Genomic DNA, 18,236 nt, shown 5'->3' on the forward strand with positions numbered 1-18,236 from the left:
TTGTAAAAGATAGCAACCTAGAAATTATTATAGGTATTATTCTGTTGCTATGAAAATGTTTCTTACACAAAAATACTTGATTTCAGTGCTTTTAATTATGAGTTAAACTAGTACAATGTCAAATGATATGAAAGCTCGAGTTATCTTTATTGGATATTTTTAGAAGCCCAGTTTATGTTGTTAGTGTCACTTTTTTTTTCAATGTCTCGACTGTACTATTTTTATTTTTAGCCAGACTTGATTTGCATTGAAAGTGACCTTTTTGGTGTGTTTATTAATTGTTGTTTGTTCAGTAATAATAAATAAATAGCATAAAAACATAGCATGTGTGGTAAAATAAAGTAAACATCGCTATTATTTTACCACCGAGTACGTGTAGTTTCTCTGTGTCAGTATTCGAGTGAGCCTAAATGAGTGTAATCGGAGTGTTGCTTATGACGTCACATCCGTTGTTCTTCTTAGCGGCTTAATTCACACGATGGTCTATCAGATGGCGCGTAGCATTAAAACAAGTGAGAGTGAGATTGATATATACAGAAAAAATTGTTTTAAACGGAAGAAGTAATTTTTTGTACCAAAGGAAGGAAGGAAGTAAAAAGTGGCGAGGCTTAAAAAAGACGAGAAAGAAAGAACAGCTTGTTTCCTGCTCTTTGCTTTGCTCAAGTCTGATTTTTTTTCTATTATTGTTTGCAGGGAAGAAAAAACTTTTGTGCACGTTATTTTCTCTTGAGGCTGTAGATTTGGGTGCCATACAATTGTTAAAAAATAAAGATATTAAATGCTCTAAAAAAAAAAACAAGTGAGAGTGAGTGTCGAGTTTGAGCAGAAAATGCCGTATCAAGTGAGTACCGTACGATTAAAACGACAAAAACGAACCTGAAACCTAAAATAATACGACATATATGCATATGAAGTGTTTTAATAAACATTATTTCAATACTTCTCTGGAAATATTATGTCAACTGCTTCTCAGCTAAAGTTTTTGAGCTTAGGTCATCTTTCGGTTAAAACAACTACATCTCCCATAAGTCATTGCGGCGTCTTCCGCTGAGCACAAAAAAAGCCTCGTATGTCTGAATTATATGTCCCGATTATTTATTCTGACCTCTATTAACTCGCTGTTAATATTATGTTTACACAACGTTGTACTTCAAATGGTAAAAATTGGATTACTGAAAAGTATAATTTGACGGATTCCCTGGCATTCCGGAAGTGCTTCCGGGAAGAAGGAGGAAGAACCGTCCAGAGTCCTCACACTGTAAGTACAAGATGCCACATTGCACTAATACTAAGGGTGTAACGGTACACAAAAATGTCGGTTTGGTACGTACCTCGGTTAAGAGGTCACGGTTCGGTTCATTTTCGGTACAGTAAGAAAACAGCAAAATATACATTTTCTGGTTATTTATTTACCAACATTTGTAAACAATGGCTTTATCCTTTTAACATTGCTTTAAAATAGCTGTGTGTGTGATGGATGTGAGCCACCACTAGGCTGATCAGTGCAACAGCAGGCAGGCATGAATGCTAAGCATAACAATAACATACATATACATACAGGGTCCATTGCCAGGGTTAATACAGTCAACATACTCTACCGTTCAAAAGTTTGGAGTCACCATGTGATGCTCCAGAAACTCAATCTGCTCAAAGGAAGGTCAGTTTTGTAGCTTCTGTAACGAGCTAAACTGTTTTCAGATGTGTGAACATGATTGCACAAGGGTTTTCTAATCATCAATTAGCCTTCTGAGCCAATGAGCAAACACATCGTACCATTAGAACACTGGAGTGATAGTTGCTGGAAATGGGCCTCTATACACCTATGTAGATATTGCACCAAAAACCAGACATTTGCAGCTAGAATAGTCATTTACCACATTAGCAATGTATAGAGTGTATTTCTTTAAAGTTAAGACAGTTATCTTCATTGAAAAGTACAGTGCTTTTCCTTCAAAAATAAGGACATTTCAATGTGACCCCAAACTTTTGAACGGTAGTGTATATAAAATAAAAACTAAAGATGAGGCTCAGAATTGGTTTCTTAACAAAACCTTTCTACATATAAAGTGCAATAAACTGCTTCAAGTTGTTGCTCAGATTAAATAAAATGACAAAACTTTTCTTCTACATACAAAAAGTGCAACATTAAACAGTTTTAAGTCATATATATATAAAATAACATCTAAATAAGATAAGGCTCAGAATTGGTTTCTTAACAAAATCTTTCCACATATAAAGTGCAACATTAAACTGCTTCAAGTTGTTGCTCGGATTAAATAAAACTACAAAACGTTTCTTTTACATACAAAAAGTGCAACATTAAACAGTTTCAAGTCAACTCAGCCTCAGATTAACTTTTCTTTTCCCCCCAGCCTTTAACCCTGGTGACTTTCACTCAATTTTCATGTTTTTTTGCCAGAAAAATCAGTTTATCCACATTGTCTGCAGAAAGAGCAGACCTGCTTGCAGTTACAATGTCTCCGGCTGTGGAAAATACCCTTTCACTGGGCACGGAGGTAGCAGGTATGGCGAGGTAGTGCCTGGCTAACTTGGCAGTAAGAGGATATATGGGCTCATTGTTCTTCCACCATAGAAGTGGGTCAAAATCTAGTTTTGAATGCAATATGGTCTTAAATCTGCTGTTATAAAAACACCAACGGCATTTGTTATTGCTTTAGCCCTGTCTGACTCGCAGAGGAGAGGCTGCTTGAATGCAGTGTTTGCACCACGTTCGTCTTTACAGTGTTTCCCACACATTCATTTATTTGTGGCGGCCCGCCACGAAAGAATTACGTCCGCCTCAAATAGATTTTTTTTTTTTGTCCTGTCCAGCTTCTCAGGCAAATCATATAGTTGATGTAGATGCCCATATCGGCTGTTCAGATTTAATTTACAAAAGAGTAGTGTAGGATACTTCTCTTGTTGCCTTATTTGTATTTGACTTTATTAAATGTATTTATATTTGAAACACAACATGTGTATATAACAAAGGGTGCAAAGTCTGCAGGCAGTAGGAAACACATGGTTAAGTTGAGGGAGTAAAACTGATGGCAGTCTAAAGTTCAAGATTTTTGGAGCTCTTTGTTCAGTGGATCAGATGTTTGATGAAGCTCTGTGTCTATCTACCACCACTACTGTTTTCTGTTTATTTGTTACTGACTGTGGCAGGACACCTCTGCCTCTGTTTCACTTTATGTTGCTGGTAAATAATATGGTTGTAGTAGTAGGCTAAAGTTAAATTATTTAGTATGCACTAATTAAAGGGACAGAGCTTTAAGAGACATTTTAGCTTTTATATTTTATAAGATATATTTTTTGTAAGAACCACAATTAATAAATATATTTCAGTGAATAACTTATTGTTCAAATCTGTCTATAAATATGTACATAAAGTGTTGTAATTGTAAAATGGATGGATGGATGGACGTTTAAAACAAAACTTATTATTAATTAGTAAGTATACATTTTTTTAGCCTTTTTAGAGAAAATCATATCATTGTAGTAAATTATGCAAATTACTCGATAATGTCATGGTGACCACTCCCATAGCCACGCCCCCACCGCCACAGGTATCTTGGCAGTTTATGGGAAACACTGCTTTATCTTCGTTGAAGCGATGTTATCCATTGTTGTATCGCACCGCGAAGCCGAAATGTTCCCAAACGGGAGATCTTTATGAGGCAGGAGGGTCTTCCAGCTCTGACTTTTTGCATTTTGTAGTAGCCCGGTCATTGCTAGCATGCCGTGTGTTGCGCCTCGGTGTGCATTGTTTACACAACGTGCGGTGCGCTACTTAATATGTCCGTGTGGAAACTCGTTCAGTGCACCTCCATTCCGAACCGAACCCCCCGTACCGAAACGGTTCAATACAAATACACGTACCGTTACACCCTTAACTAATACCATTATAATATCATTTATACGACAACAGGAGTCCAATTAGTTATTATATTATTACTAGAGCCTCGGCCAGTGACAGAAAAAGAGACACTCTTACTATATTACTGCACAACTAATGCAGTATTTCCAGGTTTAAATGTACCACAAACTTTACACTGACGTTTTTCTTACCATATAGTCTTCATATTTTAAAATGTATATTATCATGTTGTCTTTCACAGATGAGATACCTGACAGTATGTCATAACTATAATAAATTGACTTGTTTTACTACTTTTTATTTGTATTGCTTTTAAAGACAATATTTTTTTTTCTGTTATATTCTGAAAACAAGATGGCGGATGCAAAAGAGTCATGCAGCGACGTCCCAGGGCGACAAACACTGCTGCAGGTGTCCGACTCCTACGGACGCCAGTTGCTGGGTGTGCTCAGATCCTTTCGAGAGCGAGGACTTCTGTTTGACTTCACCATAAAAGTCCAAGAGCACACCTTCCCCTGCCATCGCTGTGTTCTTTATGCGTGCAGTGATTTCTTCCGGTATGTATCCGTCACCAGGGTCTACTGCTGGGTCTCAAACCCAGTTTACCTGGGGGCCGCTGGAGGGTCGTGACTGCGCGGGCTGCCAGAGACGCACAAAGTATTCACTTCCGAATCACATTTTATTTTTTTGTTTACATTTGTCAACCATTTCTACCAGTAGCTATCATGAAGTTGATCTAGAGATGTATGAGTGGGGCCCTTTTGGATTCATGAGAATTTTTGCGGGATTTTTACTCTTATAGCTGATATCATAGCTGATGAATGATTATTGTATTCATAAAGCCAGCTGGGATAGGCTCCAGCTCACTTTTGACCCTAAAGAGAGTAAACACAGAATAAGGGGTGAGAAAATAAATGTAGTGTTGTCATTTTTTTAGGGCCATGTTTGAGGCGGACATGCGAGAGCGGGATGATGGTTCAGTGACACTATGTGACCAGAGTCCAGCGGTGCTGGGCTCCTTCTTGGACTTCGCCTACTCTGGCCACATTCTTATCACGGAAGGAAACGTAGACTCGCTCTTTCAGCTCGCCTCATTTTTACAGGTAGAAACCCTCATTTTATCATATGTGGTGGTGTGGCATCGTATAGTTGACTTCATTGGCTATGTCTTTTTTCTTAAAAGGCTAAAAAAAAAGAAAAGATTCAAGACAAATCTGTGTTACTGGTTATTAGTATCAACACACTTCATTGTATTGTTTAATTGTAGATTATTTTATTACTATGATGTTACACAGGCTGCACTTTGTACAGCCCCGCTTTATATGTGTGAATCTCCAAGCATAATCAATCAAAATCATCGAAAAGCGACATCAGCGTGTAAAGGATATCACCACATGGGCTCAGGAACACTTCAGAAAACCACTGTCAGTAATTACAGTTGGTCGCTACATCTGTAAGTGCAGGTTAAAACTCTACTATGCAAAGCCAAAGCCGTTTATCAACAACACCCAGAAACGCTGCCGGCTTCGCCGGGCCCGAGCTCATCTAAGATGGACTGATGCAAAGTGAAAAAGTGTTCTGTGGTCTGACGAGTCCACATTTCAAATTGTTTTCGGGAACTGTGGACGTCGTGTCCTCCGGAACAAAGAGGAAAATAACCATCTGGACTGTTCTAGGCGCTAAGTTGAAAAGCCAGCACCTGTGATGGTATGAGGGCGTATTAGTGCCCAAGGCACGGGTAACTTACACATCTGGGAAGGCACCATTAATGTCAGGTTCAAACACCGAGCTATCTATTAAAGAGACAAGAAGCAAGGAATCAGGCAGAGTCAGAGTTCAATTTAGCTCATGAGGAGAACGCATGGAGCTGCACACTCAGTTACAGTCTCACCCTACGCTCGTAGGTACAGCTCCCGCGCTCCTCTATTTATTCAGGAGTTCCCTAGTTAACATCACTGAGGCTGCCTTTAAAGGGAGTGGTCACACATCATGCAAAGCAGCTCCAGTACGCACAATACGTGACGGAATGTGCTGGGGGCCTTGTGATTTCGCCTCGTCTCTGCTTCGTCTGCATGCTGTCGTGTTATCTTCGTTGAGGTCCTTGAAGTCCGTCCTTGGCGGTTTTAGCAGGCTAAAGCAAAGTAAACATCTGCGGCGAGGCCACCCCTCATACGCCGTGGAAGATTACAAGTTGTGTGCCTTTGCACAGATAGAAAAGTACAACTTGAGCACAATAGATAACCATAGCAACAGCCTTTAAGCATAAGAGTTGTGTGATAACTTATACGTCATTATTATAACCGAAAGGTACATACAGGTTTTGGAGCAACGTATGTTGCCATCCAAGCAACGTTATCATGGACGCCCCTGCTTATTTCAGCAAGACAATGCCAAGCAACATTCTGCATGTGTTACAACAGTGTGGCTTCGTAGTAAATTAGTGTGGGTTTTGTAAATGTCCTCCAATAAGCACACCATTTCTTCTATTTTACTGACGTCATTCACAAAAAGTAAACCTGGTAGGGGGAAAAATTAAAATTTTAAAGTAAAAATTAAATAAACGAAACATCAAACAAATGTAATGAATACTTTTATCTGAACAATAAAACAGACAAATGAAAAATAAAGAAATGGGACTACAAAGAGCTAGCAGCTACACAACAGTTTAGCACACAAGACATATGTAGTAATAATTGAACAATATTGCAGTGTAAAACAGCACATATGTCGATATATACAAGTATCTAATCATAGTTGCATATTACATACACATACAAAGTCTTAGAACGTGAATGTGTCATGAGCTTAAATTATTGTGACTTTACCATGCCGCTTTAATTTTAAGACAGCATAAAAGCGGTTAATAACAAATAGGTCGGTCCTTTTCCTACCCACCGTTGTTGTGTTTGACTCATTTCACTTGATCAAACATTTTCTAACATTCCACACTACTAAATAATAATGCCTAATTCCCGCTGTAGTCGTTTCGGATTGATCTCGGTGTTGGCTAATAATCAAGGCTACAATATCGGTACTGTATCGGATGTGAAAAAGTACCGCGAGTATATTGCCTGTCATATAAATAAAAAAACATTATGCCCTTTTTTAAGTAGCTCTCCAAGTGATGAAATTAAGATTATTACCTCCTTATACACTACTTTATTATTTTGTGATGTACATAAATACACTTGTCCCTCAAAAACACACACACACACACAACTGGAATGCTAATTGATGTGATTGATAATATCATTTGTCTGCTTGTGTCCTCAGGTGTCACTCCTGTCCAGAGCGTGTAGTGACTTCCTGGCGGCGACGTTGGATGTCGCTAACTGCTTGTCACTCTTAAACCTCGCCGAGGCGTACGGCTCGGTCGCCCTGCATCAAAGTGCCGCCGACTTTGTGGTTCGCAACTTCCACGAGCTTTCCGACGTGCGAGACTTCGTGGATATGCAGGTGCCCGCCCAACTCTCACACACTTTTATTGAGGGGCCACATGGCAATGTAACAGTGGTTGTACTGTATGTGAATACAAACTTATAATAGCCTCGTTACACAATTTGGATATTCAATAGAGATGTCCGATTATGGCTTTTTTACCAATACCCAATATTCCAATATTGTCCAACTCTTAATTACCGATTCCGATATCAACCGATACCGATATATACAGTCGTGGAATTAACACATTATTATGCCTAATTTTGTTGTGATGCCCCACTGGATGCATTAAACCAGGGGTCACCAACCTTTTTGAAAGCAAGAGCTACTTCTTGGGTACTGATTAATGCGAAGGGCTACCACTTTGATACACACTTAAATAAATTGCCAGAAATAGTCAATTTGCTCAATTTATCTTTAACTCTATGTTATTATTAATAATTAATGATATTTACACTTAAATGAACGGTTTAAAAGAGGACAAAACACGAAAAAAATGACAATTAAATTTTGAAACATAGTTTATCTTCAATTTCGACTCTTTAAAATTCAAAATTCAACCGAAAAAAAGAAGAGAAAAACTAGCTAATTCGAATCTTTTTGAAAAAATTAAAAAATTAATTTATGGAACATCATTAGTAATTTTTCCTGATTAAGATTAATTTTAGAATTTTGATGACATGTTTTAAATAGGTTAAAATCCAATATGCACTTTGTTAGAATATACAACAAATTGGACCAAGCTATATTTCTTACAAAGACAAATCATTATTTCTTCTAGATTTTCCAGAACAAAAATTTTAAAAGAAATTCAAAAGACTTTGAAATAAGATTTAAATTTGATTCTACAGATTTTCTAGATTTGCCCGAATAATTGTTTTGAATTTTAATCATAATAAGTTTGAAAAAATATTTCACAAATATTCTTCATTGAAAAAACAGAAGCTAAAATGAAGAATTAAATTAAAATTGATTTATTATTCTTTACAATAAAAAAAATAAATGTACTTGAACATTGATTTAAATTGTCAGGAAAGAAGAGGAAGGAATTTAAAAGGTAAAAAGGTATAAGTGTTTAAAAATCCTAAAATCATTTTTAAGGTTGTATTTTTTCTCTAAAATTGTCTTTCTGAAAGTTATAAGAGGCAAAGTAAGAAAAATAATGAATTTATTTAAACAAGTGAAGACCAAGTCTTTAAAATATTTTCTTGGATTTTGAAATTCTATTTGAGTTTTGTCTCTCTTAGAATTAAAAATGTCGAGCAAAGCGAGACCAGCTTGCTAGTAAATAAATACAATTTAAAAAATAGAGGCAGCTCACTGGTAAGTGCTGCTATTTGAGCTATTTTTAGAACAGGCCAGCGGGCTACTCATCTGGTCCTTACGGGCTACCTGGCACCGCGTTGGTGACCCCTGCATTAAACCATGGGTGTCAAACTCTGGCCCGCGGGCTAAATTTGGCCCACCGTGTAATTTCATTTGGCCCTTGAGGCAATATCAAATTAACATTAGAGCTGGCCCGCCGTATTATACAGGGCAGGACAACAATATTGGGTGCGTGCCTTAAAGGCACTGCTTTTAGCGTCCTCTACAACATGTCGTCACGTCCGCTTTTTTTCCATACAAACAGCATGCCGGCCCACTCACATAATATATGCGGCTTTTACACCCACACAAGTGAATGCGAAGCATACTTGATCAACAGCCATACAGGTCACACTGAGGGTAGCCGTATAAACAACTTTAACACTGTTACAAATATGCGCCAGACTGTGAACCCACACCGAACAAGAATGACAAACACATTTCGGGAGAACATCCGGACCGTAACACAACATAAACACAACAGAACAAATACCCAGAACCCCTTGCAGCACCAACTCTTCCGGGACGCTACCACCAACCACCCCCCCACCCCCAAACCCCGCCCACCTCAACCCCTTATGCACTTTCCCTTGCTACTTCAAGGCTTGAATGTTTGATTCATTCATTATTGTTATTTTATTTTCAAATTTATTATTAGCCTGTGGAAAAAGTTTATTTTGATATTTACCTGCAAATAGAAAAGGGGCATTCTATTTTTTATTTGTATTTGATTTGATATGCCATTGATATTTTTTTATTATTATTATTATTAGTTGAAACTCGATTTTGCATGTCACTATAAAGTTATATAAGCCTTGCTTGTTCAATATTCAATGCAAAACTTGTTTGGGTCCCTATTAAAAGGTTAATTTGTTCAACCTTGGCCCGCGGCTTTGTTCAGTTTTAAAATTTTGGCCCACTCTGTATTTGAGTTTGACACCCCTGCATTAAAAAATGTAACAAGGTTTTCCAAAGTAAATCAACTCAAGTTATGGAAAAAAAAAATGCCAACATGGCACTGCCATATTTATCATTGAAGTCACAAAGTGCATTATTTTTTTTAATATGCCTCAAAACAGCAGCTTGGAATTTGGGACATGCTCTCCCTGCTCCCTGCTCATGCTCTCTCCCTGAGAGAGCATGAGGAGGTTGAGGTGGGCGGGGTTGAGGTGGGGGGGATAGGGGGTAGCTGGGGGTGTATATTGTAGCGTCCCGGAAGAGTTTGTGCTGCAAGGGTTTCTGGGTATTTGTTCTGTTGTGTTTATGTTGTGTTACGGTGCGGATGTTCTCCCGAAATGTGTTTGTCATTCTTGTTTGGTGGGGGTTCACAGTGTGGCGCATATTTGTAACAGTGTTAAAGTTGTTTATACGGTCACCCTCAGTGTGACCTGTATGGCTGTTGATCAAGTATGCCTTGCATTCACTTATGTGTGTGTGTAACAGCCGCATATATTATGTGACTGGGCCGGCACGCTGTTTGTATGGAGGAAAAGAGGATGTGACGACAGGTTGTAGAGCAGGGGTCACCAACGCGGTGCCCGCGGGCACCAGGTAGCCCGTAAGGACCAGATGAGTAGCCCGCCGGCCTGTTCTAAAAATAGCTCAAATAGCAGCACTTAGCAGTGAGCTGCCTCTATTTTTTAAATTGTATTTATTTACTAGCAAGCTGGTCTCGCTTTGCCCGACATTTTTAATTCTAAGAGAGACAAAACTCAAATAGAATTTGAAAATCCAAGAAAATATTTTAAAGACTTGGTCTTCACTTGTTTAAATAAATTCATTAATTCTTTTACTTTGCTTCTTACAACTTTCAGAAAGACAATTTTAGAGAAAAAATACAACCTTAAAAATGATTTTAGGATTTTTAAACACATATACCTTTTTACCTTTTAAATTCCTTCCTCTTCTTTCCTGACAATTTAAATCAATGTTCAAGTACATTTTTTTTTCATTATTGTAAAGAATAATAAATACATTTTTTAATTTAATTCTTCATTTTAGCTTCTGTTTTTTCGACGAAGAATATTTGTGAAATATTTCTTCAAACTTATTATGATTAAAATTTTAAAAAATTATTCTGGCAAATCTAGAAAATCTGTAGAATCAAATTTAAATCTTATTTGAAAGTCTTTTGAATTTCTTTTAAAATTTTTGTTCTGGAAAATCTAGAAGAAATAATGATTTGTCTTTGTTAGAAATATAGCTTGGTCCAATTTGTTATATATTCTAACAAAGTGCAGATTGGATTTTAACCTATTTAAAACATGTCATCAAAATTCTAAAATTAATCTTAATCAGGAAAAATTACTAATGATGTTCCGTAAATTCTTTTTTTAAGTTTTTCTCTTCTTTTTTTCGGTTGAATTTTGAATTTTAAAGAGTCGAAATTGAAGATAAACTATGTTTCAAAATTTAATTGTCATTTTTTTCGTGTTTTCTCCTCTTTTAAACCGTTCAATTAAGTGTAAATATCATTAATTATTAATAATAACATAGAGTTAAAGGTAAATTGAGCAAATTGGCTATTTCTGGCAATTTATTTAAGTGTGTATCAAACTGGTAGTCCTTCGCATTAATCAGTACCCAAGAAGTAGCTCTTGGTTTCAAAAAGGTTGGTGACCCTTGTTGTAGAGGATGCTAAAGGCAGTGTCCCAATAATGTTGTCCGGGTGGAAATCGGGAGAAATTCGGGAGAATGGTTGCCCTGGGAGATTTTTGGGAGGGGAACTGAAATTCGTGAGTCTCCCGGGAAAATCGGAAGGTTGAAACCGATACCGATAATTTCCGATATTACATTTTAAAGCATTTATCGGACATCTCTAGTATATATGTTATATAATTTCATATTTGATTAGAATAAATAAATACAATGTATAAATATAAGTTCATATTTACATATAATGTGATTAAAAATGTATTCCCTTTGGTTAATTCATGGAAGTATATGTTAACTTTATTTTTGTTACATAACCCATGTAAATTGGAGGGGAACATATTTTTTGTTCCGGTTTGGTCACATTGTTGGGGGGACAATTAATATGTGACGGAATAAGGGACGCAGTATGAGACAGCGAGCATTTGATGGAAGAGGTTACTGGAGTCTCGGCTTGAAAATAAACTTTATTCCCTCATGTAGTGGACCACATAAATGACATGATGTGGCGGTTCGCATAAAATGATTTGGCAAGCCACATAATATGAGGTGGCAGGATGCATAAAAAATGTTAAATAATGAGGCATATCACATAAAATAAGGTTGCTGGCCACTTTAAATGAAGTGGCGGCCCCGGTATGGCTCCTGGGCGTTGAGTTTGACACCTGTGTCGCAGGTGGACGTGTTGGAGGAATGCCTGAGGTCAGCCGCCCTGGGCGTGCCCAGTGAGGAGGCTGTGGTGATGTCACTTCTCAGGTGGATACGTGGAGATCTTCCTGGGAGGCAGAAGCTGCTGCCTGGGTTGTTATCTCTCACCAGGCCTCACCATCTCCCTCCACCTGCACTCCAGGTAGTCACGCACACCACGTACCACTCCTCCATCGTCTTCATGCTTCCTCTCGCCTGTCAGACCCTTCTGGAATCAGACGCTCTGCTGAGGAGCGACGAGTCCTGCGTGGCCCTGCTCACCGAGGCTCAGAGCAGACAGAGTCAGCACTTAGGACTGTTCACCGACGCCAGGCCCGCCACCACCCGGACCTACATTTATGTCCACAAGACGGAGGGCAACGGAGAGACCTGCCACTCTTTCTGCTACTGTGTGGCAACAGACCAGTGGAAGGAGCTCTCAATGAGCCATGGAGTAACAGCCATGCCAGACCCACCAGGCTCACACATGACCAGCTTCGCTGAGAAGGTTTGTGATCACCTGTCCAATCTAGTGAGGACATAGAAGAACTAGGCGTGTCCCGATACAGCTTTGTACTACTTTGTGCCCTGAGTATTGGCCGATACCGATATTCAGCAGGAATCATACATACTTTTATCATTTTGCAGTGTGGAATGTTAGAAAATGTTTTGATCAAGTGAAATGAGTCAAACAGAGAACAATGGTAGGTATGGAACACACTAACCTAGTTATTATTAACTGTCTGCTGGAATTAGGCTGTCTTTAAGTTGAAGTGGAGTGATAATTGTTTTTATGGCGACACCTAGTGGTCACAATATATCATTAAGTTGACGCAGTAAGTTGAATGATGCGGACACGTTTGTTATTGAATACTTTCTAATATGCTTCTGCCTTGGAGACGTTGTATTTGCCGGTAATATGTGCCAAGTATCCACTATAATTATTTTATACTTGTTTATATTGACAACTGTGCTGTTTTACACTGCAATATTGTTCAATTAATATTCCATATGTTTATCTTTAGTGCTAATGTGTGCTTAGCTGTTGTGTAGCTGCTAGCTGCAAGTAGCCTATAGCCTACTATGTTTTACTTGTATTTTTAAATATATATTTACACACATATATGTATACATATGTGTGTACATATATATATATGTATATGTAAATATATGTATGTGTGTATGTATGTATGTATATGTATGTGTGTATATATACATGTGTGTGTATGTGTGTGTATGTATATATATATATATATATATATATATATATATATATATATATATATATATATATATATATATATATATATATATATATATATATATATATATATATATATATGTATGTATGTATGTATGTATGTATATATGTGTGTGTGTTTGTGTGTATGTATGTGTATATATATATATATGTATGTGTGTGTATGTATATATGTATGTATGTATATATATTATATATGTATGTATATGTATGTGTGTATATTGTGTATATATATATGTGTGTGTATGTGTGTATATATATATATATATATATATATGTATGTATGTATGTATATATGTGTGTGTGTTTGTGTGTGTATATATATATATGTATGTGTGTGTATGTATATATGTATGTATGTATATATATTATATATATATATATATATATATATATATATATGTATGTGTGTATATATATATTATATATATATATATGTATGTATGTATGTGTGTGTGTATATATGTATATTATGTATGTATGTATATATGTATGTGTATATATATAATATATATGTATTTTATATACAGTATATGTATGTATATATATATGTATGTATGTATATATATACTGTATTTATGTATATATGTATGTGTGTGTGTGTATGTATGTATGTGTGTATATGTATGTATGTGTGTGTATGTATATATGTATGTATATATATTATATATATGTGTGTATATATATGTATGTATGAGTGTGTGTATATATATATATTATGTATGTATGTATGTATATATGTATGTGTATATATATAAATATAATATATACGTATATGATATACTGTATATGTATGTATTAGCATATGTGTGTGTATATCTCCATATATTTTTTGTATATTTTTATTCATTAATTATTTTTTAAAATGTATTTTAATGAAAATGTATTTATTTGTTAAACAATTGTTATACTTGCTAGATGGCGCCAAGTATCGAAATCCATCATTTTCTTAGGTTCCTACCAAAAAAATGAGCTAAAATGCTTGCGTAAACCGTATTTTTACTGTAAAAATAAAAACGGTATTTCCATTAACAGTAATGCACTGTAAAAACAATAACAGTAGAATGTTACCGTTTTTAAATTTACGCTTATTTAGTGTTAAAAAACACTGTATAATTGACAGTAAATTTTGGGCGACTGAGCCAAAGTATTGACTGTAAAACCGACAAGTGTATCTTTCCATCTCTTGTATTTGCCCTCATCCATTGTGCGGGATTTTCACCATGTTCTTCCCTAACTTCTCTGTCGCTTGCAAGATGTTTGTCACTGGGGGTTGCCGTGGAAACTGTCGCCCTGCTGTACGCCTCCATGTGGAAGAGTCTTTCCACGACGCCACCAACGAAGTGTGGTGCTTCTGTCCCGTCACAAGGACCTGCACGCCCGCCCCGGCCATGCTGAAGCCCCGAACCATGCACACAGCCGTGGTCTGCCTTGACCGCGTGTATGTCATTGGGGGGCGGACCCAGGGACCTAGCGGGTGTCTTCACAGTCTGCTAGAGGTGCGCTGAGGTATTGTTTTGTGTCTTTGGTCCAGGGATGGGTACCGAATTTGGTATTTTTTATAGGCACCGATCAGTATCCGTCAGTACTACCTGGTATCAATTTACGTAAAATCAAACAGTGCCATATTTCGATACCTTTGCTGCATGTGACCCCACGTCCGGTTGCAGACTAAACACCAGTTTATGTAAACAATCAGTCAAGAAGCACTCAGGGCGGACTCAGCTGAACTCCCTTTAAGTAACGTTCCAATTTTCAACGCCAACAAAGCAAGTATGCCTGGTAGAAACGCTCAAACGTAAAGTAAGGCTCCACTCTACCAAAATGCGCTAGCGTGATGCTAATTGACATTAGAGTTGCCATCGATTGGCTAGTATTAGCATTAGCCATTTTATATTGCGATTTCAACACCTCCGAATTTAGTGATGAAAACTACAACTGAGATGAATTTTACGATCAAACAGCGGGTGTGTAATAAGCACAATACTTACAGTATAAACACTTTGTAGGGCGCAACACGACACATTCAGCTTCATGAAGACAGTATACCATAGATAGCCTATACCAGTGGTCCCCAACCTTTTTGTAGCTGGGGACCGGTCAACGCTTGAAAATTTGTCCCACGGACCGGGGGGGTGGGGGAGGGGGGGGGTGGGGGGGTTGATATTTTATTTTATTTTATTTTATTTTTTTCTCTTTTTTTTTTTCTCATAAAGAAATACAATCATGTGTGCTTACGGACTGTATCCCTGCAGACTGTATTGATCTATATTGATATATAATGTATATATTGTGTTTTTTATGTTGATTTAATTTTTTTAAAAAAAAAAGTGTTTTTTTTTTTTTTTTTTTTTTTTTAAATTACATTTCTTGCGCGGCCCTGTACAAATCGGTCCGCGGACCAGTACCGGGCCGCGGACCGGTGGTTGGGGACCACTGGCCTATACCACGAGTGCCCAAACTACGGGCCACTGATGTTATCAATTTGGCCCGCAAGATGTCATGAGTTTAATAAGGATTTTGACCTACAAGGAGATTACATCCATTTGAATAGTATTACAATTATGATGCTAGGTTGATTGGCAACACTAAATTGGCCCTAGTGTGGAATGTTGTCTGTCTATCTGTGTTAGCCCTGTGATGAGGTGGCGACTTGTCCAGGGTGTACCCCGCCTTCCGCCCGATTGTAGCTGAGATAGGCTCCAGCGCCCCCCACAACCCTGAAGGGAATAAGCGATAGAAAATGGAATGGATGGATGGCATTATGATGCTGCTTTTTTGTCACCATCTAGTGGACATTGTGAGTATTTCATGTCAATGACCTTTTATTTATGCGCTGTATGGGTGTATGCGCAGCAAACGTACCTGTATAACTCAATGCAAACAACCTTACCTAGTCATGGTCAAAACAACAACAAAAAAAATCCACCCAGCACAAAATGTCAACAGACATGGTCACACATAACAGCCTGCTCACTGAACTTTGTGGACATTATAACAAAACGTCCACACGCCATAAAAAAATCTAAATGAGACCCATTTAAATCCATTACAAAGCATGATGGAAACATGCAAAACAATGTCCACACTTATCTATGTTCGATACATTTTAGCTGCTTGATATTTCTGATTGATTACAAAACTTTCAAGAGGTTGTCATGGAAGTAAACAAGGTAGGAGTCAAACTGTCACATACTGTTAATATCCAATTATATTATTATTATTATTATTATCCATCCATCCATTTTCTATTGCTTGTATATATCCATTGATTTACTATAATATGTACACATATATATGTATATAAATGTATGTATATAAATACATCAGCTACCATGCACACACCTCACTCATTCAATACGTTTTCTTTATTTTCATGACTATTTACATTGTAGATTGTCACTGAAGGCATCAAAACTTTGAGTGAACACGTGGAGTTATCTACTTAACAAAAAAAGGTGAAATAACTGAAAACATGTTTTATATTCTAGTTTCTTTAAAATAGCCACCCTTTGCTCTGATTACTGCTCTGCACACTCTTGGCATTCTCTCAATGAGCTTCAAGAGGTAGTCACCTGAAATGGTTTTCACTTCACAGGTGTCATAGCTTTGATGTGACAATCTACAATGTAAATAGTCATGAAAATAAAGAAAAGGTATATGTATTGAACTGTATATATATATATATATATATATATATATATATATATATATATATATATATATATATATATATATATATATATATATATATATATATATATATATATATATATATATATATATATATATATATATATATATATATATATATATATATATATATATATATATATATATATATATATATATATATATATATATATATATATATATATATATATATATATATATATATATATGCACTTACACTACCGTTCAAAAGTTTGGGGTCACATTGAAATGTCCTTATTTTTTAAGGAAAAGCACTGTACTTTTCAATGAAGATAACTTTAAACTAGTCTTAACTTGAAAGAAATACACTCTATACATTGCTAATGTGGTAAATGACTATTCTAGCTGCAAATGTCTGGTTTTTGGTGCAATATCTACATAGGTGTATAGAGGCCCATTTCCAGCAACTATCACTCCAGTGTTCTAATTAGGGATGTCCGATAATGGCTTTTTGCCGATATCCGATATTCCGATATTGTCCAACTCTTTAATTACCGATACCGATATCAACCGATACCGATATCAACCGATATATACAGTCGTGGAATTAACACATTATTATGTCTAATTTGGACAACCAGGTATGGTGAAGATAAGGTACTTTTAAAAAAAATTATAAAATAAAATAAGATAAATAAATTAAAAACATTTTCTTGAATAAAAAAGAAAGTAAAACAATATAAAAACAGTTACATAGAAACTAGTAATTAATGAAAATGAGTAACATTAACTGTTAAAGGTTAGTACTATTAGTGGACCAGCAGCACGCACAATCGGACTGTATCCCTGGAGGTTTTTTGGGTTGGTGCATTAATTGTAAGTGTATCTTGTGTTTTTTATGTTGATTTAATTAAAAAAAAAAAAAAAACGATACCGATAATAAAAAAAACCGATACCGATCATTTACGATATTACATTTTAACGCATTTATCGGCCGATAATATTGGACATCCCTAGTTCTAATGGCACAATGTGTTTGCTCATTGGCTCAGAAGGCTAATTGATGATTAGAAAACCCTTATGCAATCATGTTCACACATCTGAAAACAGTTTAGCTCGTTAAAGAAGCTACAAAACTGACCTTCCTTTGAGCAAATTGAGTTTCTGGAGCATCACATTTGTGGGGTCAATTAAACGCTCAAAATGGCCAGAAAAAGAGAACTTTCATCTGAAACTCGACAGTCTATTCTTGTTCTTAGAAATGAAGGCTATTCCACAAAATTGTTTGGGTGACCC

The 18,236-nt window shown here is 36.5% G+C and overlaps 1 protein-coding gene across 1 annotated transcript in view; it reads left to right on the forward strand.

Annotated features, from left to right (window-relative positions):
• The first annotated feature begins 245 nt into the window (after positions 1 to 245).
• Positions 246 to 18,236, forward strand: part of LOC133663054 (kelch repeat and BTB domain-containing protein 3-like) — a 28,745-nt gene continuing 10,754 nt past the window's right edge. The window contains exons 1-7 of the mRNA XM_062067239.1: positions 246 to 1,258; positions 4,235 to 4,437; positions 4,818 to 4,983; positions 7,154 to 7,336; positions 12,015 to 12,188; positions 12,249 to 12,533; positions 14,543 to 14,785. Coding sequence (XP_061923223.1) covers positions 1,130 to 1,258; positions 4,235 to 4,437; positions 4,818 to 4,983; positions 7,154 to 7,336; positions 12,015 to 12,188; positions 12,249 to 12,533; positions 14,543 to 14,785 — 1,383 coding nt within the window. The 5' untranslated portion in view covers positions 246 to 1,129. The remainder of the gene's footprint in view (positions 1,259 to 4,234; positions 4,438 to 4,817; positions 4,984 to 7,153; positions 7,337 to 12,014; positions 12,189 to 12,248; positions 12,534 to 14,542; positions 14,786 to 18,236) is intronic.

The sequence above is a fragment of the Entelurus aequoreus genome, linkage group LG13, assembly GCF_033978785.1.
Source record: "Entelurus aequoreus isolate RoL-2023_Sb linkage group LG13, RoL_Eaeq_v1.1, whole genome shotgun sequence".
NCBI classification, from domain to species: domain Eukaryota; kingdom Metazoa; phylum Chordata; class Actinopteri; order Syngnathiformes; family Syngnathidae; genus Entelurus; species Entelurus aequoreus.